Source organism: Parasteatoda tepidariorum, chromosome 7 (assembly GCF_982258835.1).
Source record: "Parasteatoda tepidariorum strain Cologne lab strain chromosome 7, Ptep-v5.0, whole genome shotgun sequence".
Taxonomy (NCBI): Eukaryota; Metazoa; Arthropoda; class Arachnida; order Araneae; family Theridiidae; genus Parasteatoda; species Parasteatoda tepidariorum.
In genome coordinates, this window is record NC_141761.1 from 90402324 (window position 1) to 90428340 (window position 26017).

At 28.7% G+C, this 26017-nt stretch overlaps 2 protein-coding genes across 5 annotated transcripts; both read right to left on the bottom strand.

Annotated features, from left to right (window-relative positions):
* Positions 1-2526: 2526 nt before the first annotated feature.
* LOC107456811 (RNA-binding protein 5) lies at positions 2527-5665 on the bottom strand. The gene has a single exon (XM_016074769.5). The coding sequence runs from the start codon at positions 5337-5339 to the stop codon at positions 2733-2735; it is 2607 nt and encodes an 868-aa protein (XP_015930255.1). The 5' UTR covers positions 5340-5665; the 3' UTR covers positions 2527-2732.
* Positions 5666-9314: 3649 nt separating this feature from the next.
* Positions 9315-24898, bottom strand: LOC107456813 (E3 ubiquitin-protein ligase RNF185). Of its 4 annotated transcripts, none has more exons than XM_016074771.4 (6): positions 24586-24898; positions 20339-20470; positions 20082-20210; positions 15515-15572; positions 11907-12027; positions 9315-10602 (listed from the first exon to the last, which is right to left on the bottom strand). In XM_016074771.4, exons 2-6 carry the CDS (start codon positions 20467-20469, stop codon positions 10508-10510), a joined length of 534 nt encoding a protein of 177 aa, XP_015930257.1. In that variant the 5' UTR covers position 20470; positions 24586-24898; the 3' UTR covers positions 9315-10507. The 4 variants fall into 4 exon arrangements, with proteins under 4 accessions (XP_015930257.1, XP_015930259.1, XP_015930260.1 ...); XM_016074773.5 differs by having other exon boundaries at positions 24076-24699; XM_016074774.5 differs by having other exon boundaries at positions 24191-24597.
* Positions 24899-26017: the final 1119 nt, after the last annotated feature.

Below are 26017 nucleotides of genomic sequence, written 5' to 3' on the forward strand. Positions count from 1 at the left end.
AAAAAAATATTGAAAAATTGCAATAATAGAAGAAAAAGGCAAAATTTCTATCTAGTCAATGTCAACTAGCTTTGTGCCACACAGTATTTAATATGATCAGTGTTTTCACTACAGCGCGAAAATCTCGCTTATTTTTTTCTTTTCTCGCATTAAAAAATTATTAACGTGAGAAGATCGCACACTCTATTAATCAATTTCAAAATGAGCGAATTTTGGAAAAAAATTCATCTTCTGCCATTTTGAATAAAATCCGTTTCACTTTTCTCCCTTGATCTTTCATTATTTTCAACATCCATCCCTGTTATCTAGCTTCCCTATTTACCAGTATTGTTCAGAACCGGTGCGAACAACAGAACAGTCATCATAGGTATGTGTAAAATTTTAAATATATTTTAAGTAAACTAAGAAATATTGAGAAAAAGGAAGAAAAAAATTTTTTTTTCTAATTTTTCAATTTAAACTGTTTTTTTTTTTTTAACTCAAGAAATTTTCCGGAATTTTGACTTGGTCTCACAATCACCCCTGAAAATATGTTGTATTACTGTTTTTCTTTTTCTTATACATGTATATAACACCTATATAATTTTAATTTATTATAAAAAGTGTCTCATGCAAAGTGAACCCATGCATCATATGCTATTAGGGGTGCTTCCCTATAATAAACTTATTGTTTGTGTGCTTTTGAACCAGTAAAATGTTCAATTTATGCTTTCTAAATTATTGCATAAAAATAGATTCAGTAATAAGTGTTAATCGTAATTTAATGATTTGGCATCAAAGCTCGCCAAATTATTAATTTACGACAGAACACTTATATCTCTACCTTATTTTATTATAACAATTATTAGAAAACATAAAATTAAATTTTAGTTAAATGAAAGTAGGATTCAATGGCACAAGTTCATATTACACAACATACAATGATAATTCCAGTCATGGCAGGGTTGGCAGGTTTTTGACATGTGACAGTTTTTGACAGTTTAAACCATGGTTTAAACCGTCACGTCAAAAACCTCACTGTCAAAAATGTCGAAAATGTCAAAAACCTATATTCATATGTGAAATTTAATTAATACATAAAATTTATATATTTTTTAAAGGATAGTGTTTCTAAATATGTTCTAGAAAAAATAAATTTAAAATTTTGAAGAAACACTTATATTTTGAATAGTAACTAAAATCTTGTGCTTTTGAAAACTCACATCTTTTGTAATATCATGTATTCATTTTCATGTGTTATTGAAAATCTGCAGTGATATTATTATGAAATTTATTTATAACCAAATTTAGTGTATAGTACAGATTATACTAAAAATTAGACATTTTTAAAGATAAACATTAGCAGTTTTGTACATTAGACATCTTCTTTTAAAGAAATTTTTTTTTTAATATTCTTTTAAATCTTCTTAATAATCTTTTTAACATAAGACAATACAAATTTAAGTTCTTTCTGTTAAATACACAGAGTAGTTAGTGTCGATTTACAGTATATTCAGCCTATTCATTTACTATGCTGAAAATTTAGTTTATCCAAATACTTGTGAATTTCATTTTGCTGAATGCGATATAGTTTTGTTGAATATCTAAATATTCAGCGGTTGAATAATTACTTCTTGCTTTCAAGATATGCATTATTTGTATTCTTAATACAAGTGGAGAAAAAAAAATTAAGAGATAAAAATTTTTTTTAAATGATAAGTGTAATAATTATAAATAAATATAATAAACAATATGAATTATATTTATCATTATTCATAAATATAACTACTTTTAAATTCAAATTAAGATATTGGATAATAAAGATATTCGGTATAACATTAAAAAAAAATTTTTATACACTTGTATCTTGTATCAAGTTTGTATTTATACAACATAACTTGTAAGTTCCTTATAAATATTAGTTATATGTTCCTTATATGTCAAAAATGCATAGTAATAAACTTTTAATTTTCTTAAGTATCAAAAAGAAAAAGAAAAAAAATTTTAAATATAAATATTTAAAAAAAATTTTTGCAAAATTTTTCTGCACATGCAATATAAATTTCTGAGATTTTAAATCTGTTATTTTACCTTAATTTTAATTAAAAAATAATTTAAAACCTGCTGATTACCTATAGTATAATTAAATTTCAATATAATGCATGGCAACTGTTGGTAGTTTTGAAGTTTATATATTTTCTTGGCAAACTTCAGTTTTTGACATTTTTGACGGGTTTTTGACGGTTTAAACCAGTATTATACCCTTGTCATGTCAAAAACCACTTTTTGACGTCAAAAACCCAACCCTGAGTCATGGGTTTCTATACAATTATCCTTATGTAAGAATTAATTTCTTATGTCCCATATATTATAATTATTTACAATTAGAAACAATGATTTTTAACAGCTTTTTGATTAGTGAAAACTTCAAACATTGATCTTGATTAATGTTATGTTTTTAAACATAATACTAAATTGTGAAAAGAGAAGAGAATTGTAAAAGAAAAGAGGAACATTAAAACATCTATATAAATAATTAAACACAAATATAGTGCAAAAGTTTTAATACATGATTTTTCATTAAAAAACCTGACCAACATTCATAACACAATATGTGAAATACATAAAATACTCCATTAGTTTTTAAATTACTTCTAATAGTATGTATAATTGATACAAACAGTATTATATTCTATTTTACATTCACAGATACTTCTAAGTTTCTATGTACACTTGTATACAAAAATTGTTCATCATGCTATTTCATTATACCTTTGTTGCATTGATTTTCTTACGGCATCTTTATATGAGTCACTGGCAGTTGCGCCATATGCAGCACCTTTCATACCTAAACCAGCAGATTTAACTCTCCGTTGCACTTCTATTATACCAGACATACCCTGACCAGATTTTCCCAAACCTTGTCCTTCACTCCACCCCATTGCCTTTAACATTTTATTACCTATATTGTCACTTCCAATAGCTTCAACAGGTTGTTCTACTGGCTGAAATGCTTCTTTCCGTTCCTTTAAATATCTAGCTTTCAAACGGCTAGGTGGTGGCATATCGGGCTGCCCGAATTTTTGCCTCCTTTCCTTTGCTCGATCTCGATAACCAGTTTCTTTTTTCTCGAGTTCCTGTAACTGTTTTGGAGTTAATTTAGTTAGTTTTAACATGTCTACATTTTGTTTGTGCAGGTCAGATAACTGAACATGTTTGGTGAGGACTTCCTTCGATGGAAATTGTCTTTTACACAAGAGACAAGCTAGTTTTTCCCAATCAATTAGCTTAGCTTCTTCGAATTTCATTAATTCTTGTGCTTTAGTTCCTTCATCTTGCAGATCTCCTTCAACTTCTGAATCACTTTCTTCACCGTAAGCAGCAACTAATGCTGTCAAGGTCTTCTCCTTACTTTCACTAGAACAAGCAAAGTTCCCATTGAGTGCATCTTTCACGAGGACAAAGTCCTCGCTCTCAATCTCTATTTTTTTCTTTTCTGAAACAAACGTTGGGTCAAATAATCTTGATGGCATTTCAACTGGTTTTTGTACTGATGATGTAGCATTTAGAAGTTTAGAATTTTCTTTCTTTTGGTTCAATGTTTTAGCCCATTTTTCCATATCTTTAGCTACTTTTTTGGCTATTTTCACTTTATCCTGAGGATTTATTTTAATCTTCGGTTTATCTGTAGTACTTTTTTTGGCAGTCAATACTGGAGCATGAGCTATAACAGGTGGACTAGTTATAACTGCGTCAGAAGTTTTTTCAACTTTGACTGCAGATGCTTCAATAACAGCAGGGGCAGATGTAGTATAATTTTCCGTCGATGGTACAGACATGTAGGTCTGTTTTTCAATGTCCCAATATAAATATTGTCTTGTTTCTGAATTGTAATAATATTGGGAATTAGGATCATAATAATATTTAGTAACAGAGTCATAATAATATCCTGAAGTTTCATCGTACTGATAAGTCGATATATCGGGTGTGTTTTGAAACCCACCCGCCGAGCCAGAATTCAAACTTTTAACAGATTCCATCTGTTTTTCCTTTAACACTGAATCAGAAAACATATTTTTGCTTGAAGCATTGTAACTTGAATTTTGATTGGTCCACTGTGCAGCAGCCAAAGCTACACTAGCAGCATTTGCACTAGCCTCAGTATTCATAACACTAAGTGGTCTCTTGGAGTATGAAACTGTTACTCTTCGTCCATCAACGAAAAAATTTCCAGTCATCGATAACAACAAGTCGTATAACTGCATTGCTTCAGAAATTGAATGAAGTTCAACGTATGCAAAACCTCTTGAAGTATGAGTAAGAGTATCTTTAGCAACTTTTAAATTCTTTATGGGAAGAACTGTGATTTGGCCAAGCATAGACAGAACACGTTCTTCAGTTGTTAGGATATCTAAATTTCGAAAAAGTAATGTATTGGATGGGGTATTGCCAATTTCTTCAACACCTTCTCCGCCAAGATTGTTCAACTCTGCTTCTTCTCTTGGAGCATTGCACTTAAAACACAGATCTCGCTTACGAAAGTTGTTGACACCACATTTGATACATGTCCAATCAACCCTATTAGAAGAACTTCTTTCGCTTGATGAATCTTTTTGAAGATGATAATGTAATGTAGCTGGCGATGGACCAAAGTATAAAATCCCCTGAGTAAGTTCTTTCCACCTCACGGCATCAGATAACATTCTAAATTCAACAAACGCATAGCCTTTGGATTCGCCAGTATGCTTTTTTCTAGGTAGAACTATTTCTTGAGGATATAGAGTATTTCGCACTGCCTCATTTTTAATATCTTCTTCAGTAATATTAGGAGGAATTCCTAAAATTAATATTGTATTGTTAGGAATATCATCCCGAAACTCAGGTTCACGATCTGCTTTATCTCTATCTCGATATCTGTCACGAGATCGGTCTTTCGCGCGATCTCTGTCGCGGCTTTTCTCTCGATCCCGACTTCTGTCACGATCTCGACTTCTGTCTCTATCTCTACTTCTATCACGATCTCGACTTCGATCTCTGTAACGCCTTTCATAACGACTATCGGAATCCCTGCTTCTTCCACGATGAGATTCATCTGATTCTTTTGAGTCTCGATAACCTTCATAGTTGCGACGATCCTCGCTGTAAGATGACCGAGAATAATCATCTCGATCTCTTTCGTGTCTAGATTCTCGACTTCTCTCATGACGAGTTAATTCTCGATAATCGACATCATTCCGAGAAGAATACCGAGGACGGCTGTCATATTTTGATTCACGTTTTGGAAAATCGTCGTCAACACCAGGTGGAGGGGGAACAGAAGAATCGTTTTTACTTTTATAAGAGTAACAGGAATCCATCATTTATAATAATAGTTCAATTAATACAAGATATATTTATTTCTATCTTAAATAAAACAGGGCAGTTAAAATAATATATAATGTTCCAATAGTTTGTAAATATTGAACAGTTTCCTAGGCCTATCCAAAATGTCGATAAATATCAAATACATTGTTGATGAGATATATTTTTAGAGAGCCATTTTTTATGATGCATTTTATGCACATTATTTTAATGTTTTTATAAATAAAATATGAATTAACAGGATTAACTTTCAGTGCAACAAAAACAACAGGACGCACAATATAAACAAATATTAAAGCGATGAGATATGTAAAACATTGCAGTTAACAGTTAAGTTAATACAGTTGATATGTGATAGCTTTATTCTAACTGAAGCACCGTTCACAGTGTAAATAAAACACTCGCATAGGCGAATTCCGAGATGCAAATGGGAACTTTTGATTGATAAAATGCATTTGCTCACTAAAAATCTCGCAAATCAGGTTCACATGCAGTGTTGTCGTCGCCCTAGAACTGCACAACGGGCTATTGGCGGCGGTCTGGGAAAAATCCCCGAGGATGATCCAAAGACAACATATATGTGTCACATCCCGCATTACAAGGAGGACACATTCGCACACCATCCATCCATCCTGAGATCGTAATTTTGACCTGAACCAGAGAACGATCAATTTCCATTCCAGTACTCCCAGAGGTATTGATTTATTAATTGAACTTGGAGGAATTTGTGACCCTGACAGATTTAGCATGCGCAAGTCTTCATTTTGTACACGGGGAGTAATCGGCTGGTAGACTTACCTCTCAGGCAAGGGTCCCAGTGCCCTACCAGCCTTCCTCTCCAATGTAAAGCAAATATTTTAGGTAGGCACTTTATTTCATCGCACTAGAGTTGCAAAATGATTTTAATTTAGACATGCCATCACTATTTTCCTCTACAAAGAACACAATATTAACTGTTTAAGAACTTTACTTTAAAAACGCTAATTAAAGTGCAGCAGAAAATATATTCAGTTGTGAAATCAGCTCGCAAACTGCTATCGATGGAAGTTGAGCTATGGATTTTCAAATCAACCATATCGTTGGACTTAAAGCACATAAAAGTGAGCTTTTCAGAACACTCACTGCAAAAAATCGCATGGGGTAAGATTTGGAGATCGTGGTGGCCAAGACAAAAATGCAATCTGCGGGAGATACACAACCTATTTAACGGTATAGTAATTGGTGTAGCATTGCCTTTCTGTCTTTATTTTACGCAAAAACGCTGATTACGATTGGACGACAAAACTCGGTAATGATTTAACCTCTGTATGTTTAATCTTTAGGACACCAAAAAAAAAAAAAAAAAAAAAAAAAAAAAACTGACAGCCGGGAATGATTTTTGATCCAATGATCGGATCTTCACTTTCTAGAACTCATTCTTGATGGATCGATCGAACCATTAAGAATGAGTCGGGAGAGTTTTTTAGCATTATTGAGGTCATCCCTTCGAAGGGGTGACCTCAAATTTTTTTTCAACGGATTAAGATTTCTAATCCCCAAAATATGGGGGGCAGCCGCGCAATCTGGGCTCAGGGAAATATCGGATAGTTTGTCAGGTGGAGGGTGAGCTCTCCAAAGTTTGGACCCCTAAATGTTACTTATACTTTTTGAAAATTTCGCTATACATCGAGAACTTTTTAAGCAAATTAAAATTTTTTCACACACAATTATAAAATTTGTTTATCTAAAGATAATTCCACGCAAAAAATAACTTTCTGTAAATATTTTTTATTTAAGAATGATCGAATAAAATTTGAATTGTTAGGTACACAAATTTTCGTATCATTTTAAAGAAAAATTAGAAATTATTATTTATCATTTTAAAGATTTATATAGCAAAATCGATCGAACAGTTTCAGAGAAATCGAATTTTAGGTGTCTGACTTTTTTGAAATTAGATTTCATAGAAACTATAAGACCGATTTTCCACAAATTTTGTATTTTGCTTTATAAAATTACATTCTTTCAAATGATGTAAAAAATTGTATACCATACAATTCAAATTTCTGCGACCATTCTTAAATAAAGCAATAAATAATTACTGAAAGTTATTTTTTTGCATAGAATTATCTTTATATAAACAAATTTCATATTTGCGTGGAAAATTTTTTTCGATGCGCTTAAAAAGTTCCCGAGACATATCGAAATATGTAAAATTAACATTAAGGAGTCCAAACTTCCGAGCTCTCTTCTGACCCAACAATTGGAGTCATATTTCCCAGATTGCTCATTCTTATAAAAAACTAATTTTTTTGAATTATGTTTTTTTGTAATATTCAATTTATTTTTTATAATTATTCAACAGAATTAAACAAAATTTTTAGGACAATTTAAAATTTGAGAAAAAATTCTTTTATAACTGCCCCAGCTATAAGCAGTTACTTTTGAAAATATTTTTCCTCTTAATTTTGCAGTGAATCGTATTTGTCCACTGATAAAAAAAAAGATTTGAATATCTTAAGAGTTTAAAATGTTTCAAGCAATTTAATAAGGAGCTTTTGTACTTTTTATTTAAAAAAAAGCTCAAAATGATAAGGGGTTTTCCACATATCTCATTTTATACTAAACAAGATTTATTTAAAATGATACTGGCATTGTTGGGGATTAAGCTCCATAAAAATATCTTTTATTTTTCACATGCTTTCTTTATTTATTAAATCACATTTTGGTGTGTGAACATTTATTGTACGGTATTGTCATTAAATTCTGTCTTATGATACAAATAATATTTGTAGAAAACCTTTTATCATTTTGAGCTTTCTTTTAAGTACTCAGAAAATTGCTTGAAACTTTTTTGATTTTTAAGATATTCAAAATTGTTTTTATGAAAAAAATACAATTGTATTTGGCTTATTCTTATTATACTGAGTTATTTTATTCATACTGCATATATTAAGTTACTCTTTTTACACTGCACATGAACATAAAAAAATTGAAAATTTTTTCTAAATTTTGTAGTGAATCATATTTTGCAACTAATTAAAAAAAGTCAGATTTGAATATCTTAATTTAAAAAGTTTCAAGCAATTTTCTAAGCAGTTTTTTAAAAAATGCTCAAAATAAGGGGTTTTCATTAAAAGTTATACTGGCAGTGCTGGGGAATATCCCCCCTAAAAGTATCTTTTTTTTACTTGCATCCTCTCTTCATTATATCACATTTCGGTGCATGAACATTTATTGTAAGGTATATCATTTGTTATTAAATTCTGCCTTATGATACAAAATATTTGCAGAAAATCCCATATAATCTTGAGCTTTCTTTTAAAGAATATGAAAACTACTTAGAAAATTGCTTGAAACTTTTTAATTCTTAAGATATTCAAATCGTTTTTTATCATTTGTTACCTAATACAATTCACTACAAAATTAAAAATTTTTCCCTCAAGCATGAGCAGTATAAAAGAACTACTTTAATTACTTGTATCTTGCACAGTTTTAAAACAAATTTTTCTCAAATTTCTAGAGCAAAGATTTTATACTGTTCTAAAAAATGTGTGCAATTTTATTACATAAGTCATAGCAAAAAATTAGTTTCTTTTTTAAACTGTCACAAGTTACAAATCTATTGCTACATTTCATGGCAACATTTTCCGTTTTCTAAACTATTGTGGATCTCTCAAACTCCTAAAAGCCTTAGACTTCATTGATATGTATGAGAAATCACACTTCTGAAGCTATAAAATAATTGGTTATGCATTTTGGGAGAAATATGAAAAAATGTATTAGTATGGAAGTGTTTCCATTATTTTGTCGATCCTTTGTTTAGATGAATTAACGATTTCAAGTTAGAAATCACACCATCAATTTACAAACTTGACTAATTTTTAAAGAATGTTATCAGAAAAATTCTACATTTTCTTTGTATTGGTTTTCTTTATATCTAGGTGAAAAAAAAATCCTTAGAAACAAGCAACAGAATAAATATTAAAAATATATAATCATAAAATAGGCAAGCATGTTTTATTTACAAATAAACAGTTTCTATTTTAATTTACAAGTTTTAAGTGGACTAAAACCAATATACCAACAATTGAGATTACTAGCATTTAAAATAAACATTATTATAAAATTCAAAATAGCTAGATATAAAACTGAATACGACGTTGTGAATATTCCAACAAAATTACAAACAAGTTTATTTTAAGTTTTATTTTTGAAATATCATACAGAATAATAATGAATAACAAACAAAACTCAATTTACAAAAAATAAAAATTTCGCATTTCTTCAACTTTTTAGTTCTCAGATACTTTCATCATAAATTTATGACAACACTTCAGGAAAAGTCCAATATTAGTTATAATTTCTTTCTTACAGCCAGCGAATTTTTGCACAAAATTATAATTGTCTCTATAAACATCTATTGTAATTGAGACTAATAAATTAGGATTTAATAACACTTAGGAAGATATTTGATTGAAACAGAAAAACATCCATCAAAATATTTATAATGTATAGCAAGTTTGGCATTTCAAATTGATAATATACATGATTTTCATACTATATACAATTTTAGGATATTGAAATGTAACCTCATAAATCTAGACACTCATCAAGTTCAATAAATATGAAAATTGTTCAATGATAGAAGATCTAGGTAAATAAAAATAAACAGTAAGTAGCAACTATAAATCTTATTTTGTACAAAATTATACAATTCTCATTATACAAAAATGATTGTTTGGTACCAAATAATAATGGTGAGACTAATAATAAAAGTTTCCATACCATTTTTTTTTTTTTTTTTTTGGCATTGGACTTGGAAAAAAGCCCTTCCACTGTGAATTATTTCTCAGAATGTAGTTTGAAAGATGAAAGGCACAGTGAAAATAACATAAGCTTTAAACTAAAATAATTTTAGTAAAACTGAGCAAGATTGGGAGAGAGAATAGGTTCTCGCAAGAATAAAATAGGATTTTCATGAAAACACACTTTAAAAACCCTCATTTAAAATACTGAATAAATACAAATATATCATAAATAATTCGAAACTCAAACGTAATAAACATAAGAAATAAATGAATTAAAATTCTAAATTCACAGGACAGTAAAAGGAGCATTGAATGCATACAACTCAAAAATTTAATAACAAGTTTAATGTTCTATACAGAAAGAACAGAGGAGATAATCACGCAAATAACAGCCACGCAATAAACACTAATGCGAGATAAAGGAATAATTTAGATAAAAGCTGATCTTCCTCATATTCTGGAGTCCCAGGAGCTAAAATAAACAAATCAAATCTTATAATTCATTGACATCAACAATTTTCTAAAATGATTTTTTTAAAAACTTTTTTTCATTGCTGTTAATACAAAATTTTCAAAACATTATAAATAACCATACGCTTTAGAAATAGTAAAAAATTATTAGTATAATGTCTAAAAATATCTAAAATATATCTGGCTAACAAAAGCATGAATAAAAAAGTTAAAAACATAATGAGATAAATTAAAAATAAAAGCATAAGACAATTTATGGAACAACAAAGTTCTATTTATATTGCAAGGTTATTACAAATAAGTGTGCTTTTATAAGAAAGAACTGCTTCTTTAATGTAGTTTGATTCATCACAGCAGTGACAGAATAATTGGCAAAAATTCAATTATGCTATCTTTCCGTTTCAAGTAGTAATATTGTAGCACATAATACAGTACCATAAAATATACTGATTTTAAAAATTTGCTTTTCATAATTTTTGATGAAACAATTTTATTAAACTTGTTAAACTTTACTTAGACTTAATAAAGCAGCATAAATGTGTAATTGTAATATTATTCTCTAGCAAGGTGCGTAGCCATATTTTACAACAAAAAATAAGCACCCTTTAAGTACTTTTTAAGCACTTAAGAAATATTGTTAATCACTTTACGTAAAAAATAAATAAATAATAGTTAGGACCTGTGCAGTAACGAAAATTCCCCCCTTTCTATCGTAAAAAATTCTTAATTTATAAATATAAAATCAATAAAATTCAAAAACTTAACATAATCATGATAAAATAACTAGTTTCTGATAAATATTGCAGAGAATGTAATTTAGAACGACAAATGATACAACAAATTATTATTTTTTTAAAAAAAGATATTAAGGACCTTTTACAAACCCTGAATAAAAAAAAGCACCTTTAAAGAGCTTTTAAAAAATGAAAAATAAAAATAAACACCTTTAAGCACTTTTTAAAAATGCTATGTACCCTGTCTAAAAGTTTTCTTAGTTCTCTACATAAAGAAATCTGCAGCTAAAAATTTGAAACATTTTCTAATAACTACATAACATAAAAACTATACATTTACAATGGCAGTGGTTACGAAACATTTGAAAACACTACTGAAATATTAACAAATTAAGTAAATGAAAGCTCATAATTATGAATAAATGAGAAATTTAAATCTTTGCTTTGTAATTGAACTTATAAAAAATCATAAATTATTAAAGTTAAATGCAATCAACATTTAAAATAATTAGCTACTGACATTAGATTTGCTACAACCATATAATGGTGTGAGTAATAGAAGCATTCTTACTGGGTGCAGCACGATGATCACCTAAATTAAAAGTGGATGCAAAAAATCCAAATGGGAAGGCACCAATTCCAAATGACATATGAAAGCCACCTTCACCAATTCCAAATCCGGGAAATGTAGGCTACAAATAGAATTTTTTTTTTAATAAATTAATAAAAATACAATAATAAGCCATTAAAAGAGAACAGTATTTAGTAATTGGCAAATTTGTATAAAACAATAAGTAAAATAATTTAAGCTATTTTTTTTTATTTATTATTATTTGGTTAAACTTATTTATTATGAGGTAATAAGATTCAATAATACAGAATAACTTATGCTTAAGTAACTTATTAAATTACATTGATTTCATTTCTGTACTATCCAAGTATTTTGAATTGAATGTATTTAATTATTTTCTCTAGAAGTACAAACATAATTTGTCTTACATAAAAATGTAGAACAAATATAAAGATAGATTGCAATATTTTTTGCTTTCATTTGAAATTTACTATTTAATAATACTATATGAGAAAAGGGCTAATTAAATAATATTAGAAATAATAATCTTTTTTCATATTACAAAAAAAAGAAAAGAAAAAAAAGGTATTCAAAAAAATAAAATTAGTAATTTTGGTAGTAAAAAGGACAAAATTACTAATGATAATGCTACATTAATTACAAACAAATATAATCTTGCTTTTAGCAAATAGTTAGATTCAAGTATAAAAAACTGATCTATCACAACAATTTATAAAAAATTATTTTAAATTGATTAACAAACGTTCATTACTTTTATTTTATAATAATTTTTTAAAATGCTGTACCTAACAAAATGCTAACATGTTGGGAATCACAATTTGAAGCGAAAATTAATTATATCCCTCCTATGACTAATTTCTGTTGTCTAAATTAACTGGCAGAATTATGGCTCACAGGCCCAAAAGTTTTAAGCCCCAATCTTAAGGTTTGCTAAAGGAACCCAGCTTAAAAAAAAAAATGTTTTTTTCTTTTAACCCTACTTTTTTCTAAGGAGGGTATTTTTAAAATTTACAAATCAACAAGTTTTACTTTTAAAACAAAATAATTAGTAACTATTGTTACTTAAACAAAAACTTCCAAACAATTCAAGATAAATTAAATTGATATATATATATATGCATATCATACATAGATATCAAGCTGAAATGCACTTAACTTATTTAAGGACATTGTTTTTATGATCGAAAAGTGAGGTTTCTGTTTCCATAAAGCACTTATTGTAGATTATGGCTCGTAAAACATTAAGCATATTTTTTAATTTATAAGAATTTATTATTTTATTTTTATAAATCAAATTATCATTACAAATGCTGAACTTTTGATATGATATTTTGAATATCCGGGCAGGATTGCAGCGATTTAAATTTTAATTACATCAATTTACATTAGTTATTAAAAATTATCAGTTTTTATGAAATAAACTAATTTTTATTGCTCGAAATTTTTTTAGTTCAGTTCAGTTTTATTTCATATTTAAAAAAAAAAATTGTGAAAAAAAAAGTTTGCGATATAAAAAAAAAAAACTTTGAAAGAATAAGTTTTCATATTTAATTACTAGGAATTTACTAAATATTCAGTTGTAGGTCAATCTAGCTAAATATTCGGTTAGGCCAGATAATTTGCATAAAAATAAAGATTATAATAAAATGATGATTACAATAAAATTATTCATTTATTAGGGTACATTAAAATAATTAATGCTAAAAAAATGAACCAGAACTTAGAGATTATGCTTAACCATGCTATGATAAATTAAGAATCACACCTCAGGTTAATATTCTTTACAATGAATAATTTTTATTAGAAATCTTATGGTATGAAAAATGCAATTAATTATACTTAAGAAAAGTTATAATTTTTGAACCAAGATGTTTTTAATATAATGTCAATATATAGTGGGGGACGACGACAACAACAATTGCCCAAAATGTTTTGTTTCTCGATGTAAAATTTTTTCAATGCTTTGTACACATATATATATATGGGCAATTCCATATGTGACGGAATGACATTTTGACTTGCAAAATAACAATTAATTGAAGTTTCTATGTATCTAATTTGAAATAAAAAATTTTTTTCTCGTGCATATCATTATTATTGGCATAATGCACTTCATAAACTAAAAAAACAGGATTTTCTACCTTTTTTACTTTTAATTTTACGAACTTTTTATTTGCGTGACGGAATGACATTTTGGCAACCAAGCTTTTGGCATGCCGCTTAGAACTAGTAGCTTCTGCGAATTTTGCAGCTATTATTTTTCTGAACTATTTTATACTTTTAGTATAATGTGTAAGCAATGTAAAATGTGAATTTGGAAAATTAACCTCATGTTGGCTTGCAGTTATTAACGTCTATTTGCTGTGACGGAATGACAAAAAGTTTAGTAGAAGAAAGCCTTCATTTAAAAAATGTTTTATTAATATGTAAATGATAAACAGAATGTAACAGATAAACAGGATTAATATTTATATAAGAATTAGTAAAAATTTCAACAGTTTGAAAATTAGGTTGTCTCTGAAGAGGTTTTATATCTAACTTGCCAATGTCACATCTTATCTTCGTTCTCAGGAAATTTTTGCATTATTAAGACATGTGACGGAATGACGTAAAAGAAGTTACTTTTATTTTATATATTAAACTTAAAATGTTTAAACTCTGTTCTATATGCATATTTTTATCAAAATATTGCAATAGAAAGATACATTTCTTTTATTTTATAAGTATTTTTCAAGAAAACAATTTGAGCACAAATGTGAACAATTCACTTGTCAGCCATGTGATTACTTTAGAATGCTGCCAGATTCAAATAATTTAAAATTATCAAAAATGAAATGGCAATATGTAGACTTTGGCTATTTTAGAACATATTTTTAAAATTGAAATATGCAATTCATAAAAAAAAAAAAATTTCAATTAAAAGTTGACACTTTTGTGGAATTGCCCATATATACATATATATATACACATATATTATAATACATATATAAATTATTTTTTCTAAATATTATTCTCTACAATTACGATTTGATTTTTATTATTAATCGAAGCTAAGGTCTTAAAACTAAAAGTGGTATTCTTTTATTATAAAGTAATCCTATAGTATTAACTAACTGAGTAAATTATAATTTTATGAAAAACAAATTGAAAAACTTTATGAAATCATATTGAAAACTGTATATAACTTAACTGTTTTGCATTTAATAGGCAGTAAGTGAGTTGTATCTACTTTTATATTATTATAGAGCATAAATAACTTAATATAAAACTTTAATAAGGAATTTACACACCATTACAAAACAATCTGGCAACACATACAGTTTAAAAAAAAATACATAAAGAAAACAGTCTATTATATAGTATTCAAAAGTTGGATAGGAATTTAAAAAACAAAACTGTAAAGTTGCAATGGTAACAGCAAAATTTTTAAGCTTTAATTTTATTCTAATAGACTTGAGAACTAAACCTCTGCTCATGCAATGAAAAATTTTAGGATAATTTAATCAAGTAAATTTTATTTTATTACGAACAATCTGTTTGTCATAAAGAAATAATAATGATGTAGCAGTCTAACTAAGTATACATACTCCTGTAGTGGATTCAGGTTCTGTTCTTTGTCCAGGAGGTCTGGGAGGTAATTTATCTCTAAAATCAATAAAATACAAAAATTTATTTATTATTCAAAGTTCATTTAATCATTCAGCAAAAGAAAGATTAAATTCGTTCAGTTGTTGTTGTTAATTTACGTCGCACTAGAGCTGCACAATGGGCTATTGGTGACGGCCTGGGAAACATCCCGGAGGATGATCCGAAGACATGCCATCACAATTTTGATCCTCTGCGGAAGGGATGGCACCTCCGCTTCGGTAGCCCGACGACCTGCGCGCGAAGTCGAGCACTTTACGGTAGCACAGTTTAACGAGGACCAATACCGCACACCCTCGGTCCCTACGCAGACTGATCCAAGTGGTCACCCACCCGCACACTGACCGTAGCCAGTGATGCTTGACTTCGGTGATCTGCTGGGAACCGTGTCTTAACGATCAGTCCACTGCGGGACTAAATTCGTTCAGAGACTTGCAGTAAAAAAGAAATTTTTTTTATTAACTATAATAGGGGTCCCACTCAATTTCAGGAAGAAAAAAAATTTCCCTGACTTTACCAGGTATATTTTATTATTTTTAGCATTAATGGTAACTTGAGTAAAATGATATGCATTCTGGGCATTGCAATTCTTCACAAAATTAACAAGCTTATCTAACACACACACAAAAAAAAAAGCATTTCTGCTATAGCCTATTGAGGGCCAGGGGGTTATAGAGGGTCAAGCTTCACAATTTCATGACCAACAGCATGATTGCGGCAATGTGATAAGCATTTTGCAGAGACCACCTTTACTTCCCAATAACCTCAAGCTGGGTGGACTTCAAGCCGCCACTGGGGATCGAACATCAGCTCTTCATAATAACAGTTCAGTGTCTAAAACACTGAGCCATTGTGACTATCACAATTATACAGCGGAACCTCTCAGAATCGACCCCTAATGCATTCTGACAGCAACAAGAGGTTGTAGATTTCTTTAAGAGATTGACAAAAAGAGCTCTCTACATAAAAATATTTTGAACATTTCAATCTACTTATTTCATAGCTGCCAACCTTAGGAATAAAAAATTGGGAACACTATATGCGACAAAATTATACGCAATAATTACGAGAGTAAGATAAAAATTTAACTATTAAATCATAACATTAATAGACATATATTTAAATATGTAAATTAGTAAAACAAAACTATAAACACTATCTTTTGTGGGAAACTTATAATATTAATATTTTATAATTAGGAATACCGGTATAATATATTAAAAACAAACATTACCTATTAATATATAATTATTTATCTCCAAATTATAAAACACAGGTAAATAATAATCTACATCATAAACAAATATTTCTGATGCAAGTGTTTAAATACTACAAAAAAAAATTTCCAAAAATAATAATTTAGTGAAATAATCAGCAACAGACAGCTATTGGAATAATATTTTCCAATAAAAAGCTACTAAAAATTACTTTAGCACAATAATCACAGGATGCGTGCTTGTGGAGATCAGAAAAAAGGATTGGTTTAAAATCAAAAATTTTATGAAAATTCAGATTTTTTATAAAAATATCAGATTTTCAGATTGGATTTAAAAATTTGGGACAAATCCGAAAAATTCTGAACAGTTGGCAGCTATGTTATTTGTTTTATTAATATTCCTCATTTTGATATTTTTCCGCATTTGGTGAAAAGGTTTGTTTGGTCGCCAGGAGAGGTTTTGGTGGTCTCTCCTAAGGTGTTCTTCAACACAAAGTCTACAGAAAAAATTCCGTGCCTCCCAAAAGTGGTCGTAAATAGAGGTGATCTTTCCTGGAGGTTTCAATGTAGTTAAAAAATTTATAATGTTCGCTATGTGCTTACAGAAAATGTTAAACCATATTTATGATATAATAAATATTTTACTTCCTTTGTTGAGAGATTCCGTACTGAATAAGTTAATATCAAATTTTAAATTTTTTTTATATTCTTGACAGTAATTATTATAAAAAACTTATAGTTTATCCTCATATGTGGTCAAAGATATGAAGAGATTAAAAATGTGGTTAGGTTTGAAAAAAGAAAAATGAAAAAGATTGAACACTTAAAAAAAATAAACACACATTTAATTTTACTATAAATATGCAGACATGACGATCTACGAAATTCATATACTTTGTTAGTTCTGAGATGGAACACAAAAATGTGTTTTCATCATAGAAAAAAAATAGGTAATATTTTCTCACTCTTTCTCAAAAACAGGGTGAGATTTCAAAAAACTAAAAAAACACAAAACTCTTGAAAAAAAAAATAATTTCTTTAATTATAATACTTTTTCAACGTCTTCCATTTTTTAAAGCATTGAATATTTTTGGTGCATCATCTAAGAAGATTGTCTTTACAAGGTATTTGTCCATCTTGCATAAGTGCATAAAAAATTTGGACCAGGGTTGGCAAGGTTTAGGACAGAATGGATTAATCCACGGTTTAAACCCTGGTTTAAACCGTCCTGTCCAAAACCCCTTTGTCCAAAACCCTTTTATTCAAATTATGTCATAATTTTATCTGAATCTATTTTAAGAGGTAAAATAAACATAGAGCTAATAACATATTGATAATTAAATATACCAGAGAATATTTGTTTTTAAAAGTATAATGTTTTATTAATATTGTTTGACTCTTCAATTTAAACAAAGGAAGATTAATCAGTAATCAAGTTCAATTGGTCCTCTCATTCAATAGTACATAACTGAAGTTTGGCCTTGCCATACATTTTAAAATATTGGAGGCTAAGTGCTTGGTTTGTCATAAACAGGTTTATTTATCTATAGTACTATTCAAGAATACTTTTATTTCATTCATGTTCAATTCTTTTAGCAAAGTGGTGATACATCACCAGTGTCAGTAACTGAAACTGATGTTATGCCCTTCAAAACTGTTTATACATTTTTCAGTTATTTTGTATTTTCAATTTAAACTAATATATTTATACTTAAAAAATATTTTTTTTTTTTTAAATAGATGTCTTTTTTATCATCCTATAATGCAGAAATTATAGCATTTTTTTAAAAAAATATTGTGAAAAATAAAAGGTTAATTTTTGAACAAATTTGGTATTTTTTTAAGAAAAATTATTATTTTTTAATATTGCCATGCAAAAATATTATTTATCAGTATGCAAAAATATTAGTTATCAGTATTAAAAGCATATTTATATTTAAAGGATTAGTTATTCACTTTTGTTGTTCAATGAATTGTGGAGCTTCAAAAATTATAAACCTTTTCCTATTATATTATATTATTTTCTTTTAATAAGTTATAGTAAATTGAATAAAAAATATCAAATATTTAATGATACATGAAATAGAATTTTTAGCTATAGAATTTTTACCTTTTACCAAAGTTCTAGGTTTTGGACACTTTAACCCAGTTTACGAGAGTTTAACCCAGTTTAGGACAGTTTTACCCAGTTTAGGACAGTTTTACCCAGTTTAGGACAGTTTTACCCAGTTTAAGACAGTAAAACCCACGTGTCCTGTCCAAAACCAGTTTAGGACGTCCAAAACCCCAACCCTGATTTGGACGTCTTACATGAAGAAACCTGACCTACGGTAAACGCGTGGTTGCAGAGAAATGTGTTCCGAAAGGAGTTCCATGGTTGTGTTCTGTTCTTCGAAAAGGTTCTGAACAATAATAGTAAATAGGGAAGCTAGATAATGGGGCAGATGATGAAAATAATGAAAGATCCAGGTCCATCTTTCTACCTAGAAAGATCCAGGTAGTAGAATCCAGGAAAAGTAAAACGGATTTTTTTTATTCTAAATGGCGTAATTCGAAGCTTTTTCCAAAATGCGAGAAATTTGCGAACTTTGAAATTGATTTATAGAATGCGCGAATTTCTCGAGGTAATAATTTTTTAATGCGAGAAAAGAAAAAAATATGCGAGATTCTCGAGCTGTAGTGAAAACTCTGATAAAAGCCAGAGAGTTAGCAGGTCTTGTGTGTTTTAAGTTTAGATAGACTCACAGCAAGGTTAAAAAGTTATCGTTAAACTTGTTACAAATTAAACAGTATTTCTGAAGAAGAAAAAAACTATAAGTAGTTTTAAGCTTCTATTTTTTTAAAAATATCTTCGACTCACTTTCTTATGACAGAGGTGTGCATTATGCATTTAAAATAAATATAATACAGTACAGAACCCATATTCCGGAAATCAGAAAACCGGAACAAAATTCGATAAATTTTCGCGCCATTTTTAAAATTTTTTTTTTTTTCCTTATAAGATTTCAGGATTTTCTTTCTTTCTTTTTTGAAAGATGTTTACCTAACCATCATTTTGGAAATAATCATTAGTGTATTCCTTCATCGTTTTTTCTTCTTTTTAAGATTATTTCCAAAAAAAAAATTTTTTTTTGGTGGGGTTGACTATAAACAAACGGCTTTTTGTAGAGATTCCAAAAACCGGAAAAATCAGTTATCCGGAATAGCGATGGTCCCGATCGTTCCGGATAATCGGTTCCCTACTGTACATCTTTTCAAAACTCTTACAACTATGAACATAAATATTTTGTCACCGTGGATCTTGTTGAGAACCCCCTCTTCCATAAAGTGGAATTACTTTATCTTTGCTGATAGCAGCTTTGCACACTGGGCATACTTGTCTAGTGGGTCGAGTATCTAACCATCGATGAAGGCAGGGCCAGCTGCAAAATATTTAAAATTGGCATACAATTTAAAGAAAATATATATAAATAATGCATAACAATTAATTTTTCAAAATATATTTAATATAGATTACGAAAATCAAAAGATGGAAACTTAGTTCATTTACCAAAATAAATGCCCACAAAAGCTAATGACAGCATTTTTAGCTGTATCTAGACAAATATTACACTCAAAAGTTCCTTCTCCACTTGCTGAGCTATCTGCACCTCCACCTGCAGCACCTTCTGTTTCAGCCATTCTAAAAATATCAAAAAAATTTAAGAATAAAGAAAACAAGAAAAAAAGTTAATAATAATTAAATTTTGCGAATTTAACTATAATATTTCCATAGATGTCTTAATCCTACAAATAATCATCAGGTTTTTGGTTGAGTCTTATGTAACATGGGTTTTAAAGATCTAGGAATCATTATACTTTTCAATAATAAAAAAAGGACCGAAAAATTTGCAGAACTGCTTGAAATTTCGAAAAATATGTGCCACAGAAGTATATGACAAAAACCTGCTTGAATCCAATTAAAAATCAAATACTGAAATCGCTTATTTTGCCCATTTATATTATTTTACTATATTAATTATCATATCCCAAATTTAACTTAATACTAAGAATTATATTTTGAGAGACATACTAAATTTAAATTAGAAACCCCCTTCCTCATATTTTGAAGGTTAAGAAAACAAAATCTGTGGAAATAAAGTGTATTCAGAGAAAGTAAGTCTTGGTGTTTGATTTTTTAACTTAAAATATCATCTGCGCAAATTAATGTATTTAAGGAGAAGTTCTTAAACTATTTAAAGCAGGGTTGGCAAGGTTTAGGACAGAATGGATTAATCCACGGTTTAAACCGTCCTGTCCAAAACCCCTTTGTCCAAAACTGGCTTAAACTGTCCAAATTCCTTCTACTCAAATTATGTCACAATTTTATCTGAACAATATTTAAGAGGTAGAATAAACATAGAACTAATAACATATTGATAATTAAATATTTTTTTTTTTTTTAATGGCAGGCACTTGGAGCTATTGTCCATTGGCCACAGAAAGTGCCAGAACTGCTAATTCTCTTTTCGTTACCCAGTGGGCACCTGTGGCGAAGCCACGGCGGTGGAACAGCGTCACCCACGTCACACTACCACAACCCGTTTATAGGGCGGGTCACATTCACACACAAAGGAGAAAGGACATAGAACACAGGAGGGAAAGAAACATCCATGCCTTGCCCGGGATTCGAACCCAGAACTTTTCTGATGCAAGGACAGTTCCCTGCCCCCTACACAGACTGGTCAGCGATAATTAAATATACCAGAGAATATTTGTTTTTAAAAGTATAATGTTTTATTAATATTGTTTGACTCTTCAATTTAAACAAAGGAAGATTAATCAGTAATCAAGTTCAATTGGTCCTCTCATTCAATTGTACATAACTGAAGTTTGGCCTAGCCATACAGGTTAAAATATTAGGGACTAAGTGCTCGGTTCGTCATAAACAGGTTTATTTATCTATAGTACTATACAAGAATACTTCTTTTTCATTGATTTTCAATTTAAACTAATATATTTATATTTAAAAAACATTTCTTTTTAAAATATATGTCTTTTTTGTCATCCTGTGATGCAGAAATTATAAAAATTTTTTAAAAAAAGTATTATGAAAAATAAAAGGTTAATTTTTGAACAAATTTAGTATTTTTTTAAAGAAATATTATTATTTTTTAATATTGCCATATTTATCCTTATGCAAAAATATTATTTATCAGTATTAAAAGCATATTTATATTTGAAGGATTAGTTATTCATTTTTGTTGTTCAATGAATTGTAGAGCTTCAAAAATTATAAACCTTTTCCTATTATATTATATTATTTTCTTTTAATAAGTTATAGTAAATTGTATAAAAAATATCAAATATTTATTGATACATGTAATTATTATGTGTACAATGGTTACACCTACAGAAATTTTACCTTTTACCAAAGCTCAAGGTTTTGGACACTTTAGAACAGTTTAACCTAGTTTAGGACAGTTTTACCCAGTTTAGGACAGTTTTACCCACTTTAACACAGTAAAATCCATGTGTCCTGTCCAAAACCAGTTTAGGACGTCCAAAACCCCAACCCTGATTTAAAGTGTTATTTTACTTTGTGCACTAAAGTTAAAATAAATATATACGTGAAGTAAAATAGATATCTAAATGTTTAAACTGTTGATAAAAAAAAGTTTGAAAGAAGGGGCTCTCCACAATTTTTAAATGATTTTTCCAAAATCCACATCTGCTAACCCAAACCCCAAAGTAGTTTGGATTTTTGAGGTTTTACTATAAAATTATTTGAGGCAGTGGTTTTAAAAACTATATTTTTTCGAGGTTTTCGAAATTTAGTCAGTACTTTCAGGAGACTAATTTTGCTGAAGAACTTAATTTACATCCACGTTAAAAAGGGCTTGGGAAAAAAAATGGATTGTTTTAAAATGAGGCATTAATAAGAAGTATTTCAATCAGAAAATTAGATTTGAAAAAAAAAAAATCTGTATTTTTTGTATCACACTACACAATTTTTTCTCTTTTAAAAAGTAGCACACACCACTACACAGTATAAAAAAGTTAGCAACTACAATAGTTTCATTACTTGTAACACACTACTTCTGATCCCTGTCTTAGAAAAATAAGACTTTGAAACAACTGTTTCTGTTATAACTTACATTGCTACATAAATTTACTTTCTTCCGAAATTCATCATTAGAAATGTTAAATTTAAACAGCCTTTTTTAACATCATATTTATTAATTATTTGAAATGTATGTGATGTTAATATTTGAAAAACTGGAATAATTTTATGATGTTAAATTTTTTTAAAAATAAATTTATTTACTTTGTATAAATTAATTTTCCGTAAAAATGTCTAAATTCAGAGAAATATAGTTTCTTAATGCTATATTACAAACTTAAACATCTACAACACTGCCGAGTTCCAAAGTATAATCAAATTAAAATATTTAATTTAAACAAATACGCAGTAATTACTTTAAAATGACTATGTATTTATTTGAACACACTATATATTAATAATTTAGATTGCACAAATAGAATAATGTCTTAGCATTTTATAGAAGGAGCAAATAATACTCTCAAAATTTAATTACACTTTTGCCTTTTAATCTATGCATATTTCCTGAGAACTAATCATATGTTTGAAAAAAGGTTTTTAATTTAAAGGTTTACTGGCAAAAAACAAATTTTGTAACTAGAAAAAAAAAATAATTTTAGTAAAACCTAAAAAAAATAAAAATTTATGAATGGTTAGAAAGTTATACACAGTTCCATATTAAAGTAGCATAAATTTCCTATTTTTAAAAGCAAGAAAAAAACACTAAGTACTTTATATTTATTTGAATTACAATAACACATGAAATCCAATAAATCCCTACTTTCAGCTTGAAGAATATTTTCTAAACATTATTAATCAAGAGATAGTAAACTAATATCATTAGTAATATAACATTAAAATTTAATATCATTTACATAAACATGAAATAATATTTAAAAACTTAGTTAAAAAGGAAATACATTATGAAATAAGATCGAGAACCTTACATTTATCTAAAAATGTTACTTCCTGAAAATTAATCATGTTAATAACTAAAGCTCATAATTTATGATAAAATAGTATCAAATTTCATAACATTTAAAAAAAAAGTTTTACTTAATTTCATGAAGCTAAAAGAAAACATTATGAAAACTATGAAAACATTTTCATAGAGCATTCTTTCTAAATATTAACCATATTTTTACAAAGTTATTTAAACTTAATAGAAAGCTAACAAAATACTTTTATAACGATTGTATACATACATAAAATTGTGTTTGAAATATAATCCAACTAAAATGACATATATTAAAATCTAAGCACACACTTCCATATTTCCTGAAAATTGATCACAAGATTCAAAATATGCTCGATACATACGCTACGTGATTTTTTCATTCATAGAAGCGTGACGTCAAATAACATAAGCCCAAATACTGCCCCGAACAATACGTAGAGATTTCATTTGATAAATTGTAAATCCATATGTTGAATTAATGTGAACGATTTCACCTAAGCTTTTAATTCCAAAACAAAAACTAATTTAATTAACAAAATAAAAACTCTCAAGAGAATACACAAAGAGAATGCGGAATAAGAAGTTCAGTCAGTACTTAAATATTTATTTGTAATTTGTCGGCAATTGCATCATAATCTGGGAAATTATTAATAATTAGTCACTTTAATAAAGAAATATTTGAAACTCAAGGTCAGATAAAATTGTTTAATAATACTAAAATGCTATCAAATTAGGATCTTAACACAGGAAAACATACTTAATAAAAGTACATCAAAACAGGGAAAAATAATACATTTATACGTATTTTTAAAAAACTTTTTTCATACAGACATTATACAGACGTCACAAAATATTTCAACTACATAACCATATGGTATTGCCATCCGTAGCAAATGAATTTAAAAAAAAAACTTTCACTTAGGTTCGAGAGGTTGAGTAAACCAAGCAAATGCATTTTCAGTTTTTTTTAAATTGCTCAGATTCTCGATGAGTTAAAGCTGTTTCATTATCACATTTTATCTTATTTTGGACTGTGTAGTGAATTTTGGTTGCATGTTACATTAAAAACACAGGTTTTACGGATATTTCATGCAGACAGTTATTTAAAAATGAAGGGGCCGTTCACACTGTATCCGATGCATGAATCAAATTTTTACTCCATCGCATATGTGAAAAGAGCAAGAAAAATGCTTACTGAAAAAAAGGTATCTCTAAATTTTTTTAATGTCAGTGTAAATTATCTCTTTGCCAGTTTTTTCAGAGGTAAAAATTTTTCACTAATCATTTCGTATTCGAATTTTTCGCAACCAAAGGAGAACGGCTTTTAAATTATTATAAGTGCATGTGAAAAAAATCGCGAAGAGCGAGAATAGTCCCTAAAGAGCTCTCATGCCACTTTTTTTATGTCACTTCCGACCCGGCTCACGAACTTCCGATCGCAGTCGAGGCAGGTTGAGGCAGATTGAATTGGTAAAAAATATTCTCCCCAAAATACTCACCTTGGCCACCAGAATTGTATTTTGTTTCCCAAGATACTCACTAATCTGGTTCTGCATTTTTCTCCGCTGTGATCAGAAGTGAGTGGACCACATTCAGAGAGGTTACCATTGATAACCCCCGGAACGTCGCTATTTATCTATTAATGTCTTGCTAAGTTAACAATCAACGGTTGCTAGGTAGGTACCACGGTTCCATTCTCAAAGCTGATGGATGGATGATAAATGAGACTGCACTTTCCAACAGGTTGGGTGCTTATGGAGAGTGGTATGGTGACAGGATGAGTGGTCTGCCGCCTCCTTCATATATATATATATATATATATATATATATATATCGAAACAAAGAGAAAACATGGAAAATTATAAAGATCGATGAAAAGAGAAGAAAAAATATATTAAAATAAAAAATTATTAAAAAGCTGGAAAACAAAATATCGAAAATATATAATCTCGCCATCAGCTCACACAATTATTTATATCCGCGAAAAGAAGTGCCTTCTAATATTGTATTAATGTAGCCTAAGCAATATATATCAATACAATAGCGTGATGAGCACTGAAAAAAATCGAACACATTATGTAAAAAATATATCACGTAAAAAACAGAAAATAAAATGTAAGGAAAAATCAGAACAAAACACAAAACGAAATCAATTACGCGAGTAGAGTATTCAAATGAACTTATATTTA

What these genes read in the sequence shown, in the direction of transcription:
- LOC107456813 (XM_016074771.4), bottom strand. Translation starts at nt 20,469, where the DNA reads ATGGCTGAAACAGAAGGTGCTGCAGGTGGAGGTGCAGATAGCTCAGCA. An exon ending in TTTTGTGGGCATTTATTTTG is followed by an intron (nt 20,211 to 20,338) that starts GTAAATGAACTA and finishes AATATTTTGCAG; the next exon opens with CTGGCCCTGCCTTCATCGAT. An exon ending in GGTTCTCAACAAGATCCACG is followed by an intron (nt 15,573 to 20,081) that starts GTGACAAAATAT and finishes TATTGATTTTAG; the next exon opens with AGATAAATTACCTCCCAGAC.
- LOC107456811 (XM_016074769.5), bottom strand. Translation starts at nt 5,339, where the DNA reads ATGATGGATTCCTGTTACTCTTATAAAAGTAAAAACGATTCTTCTGTT.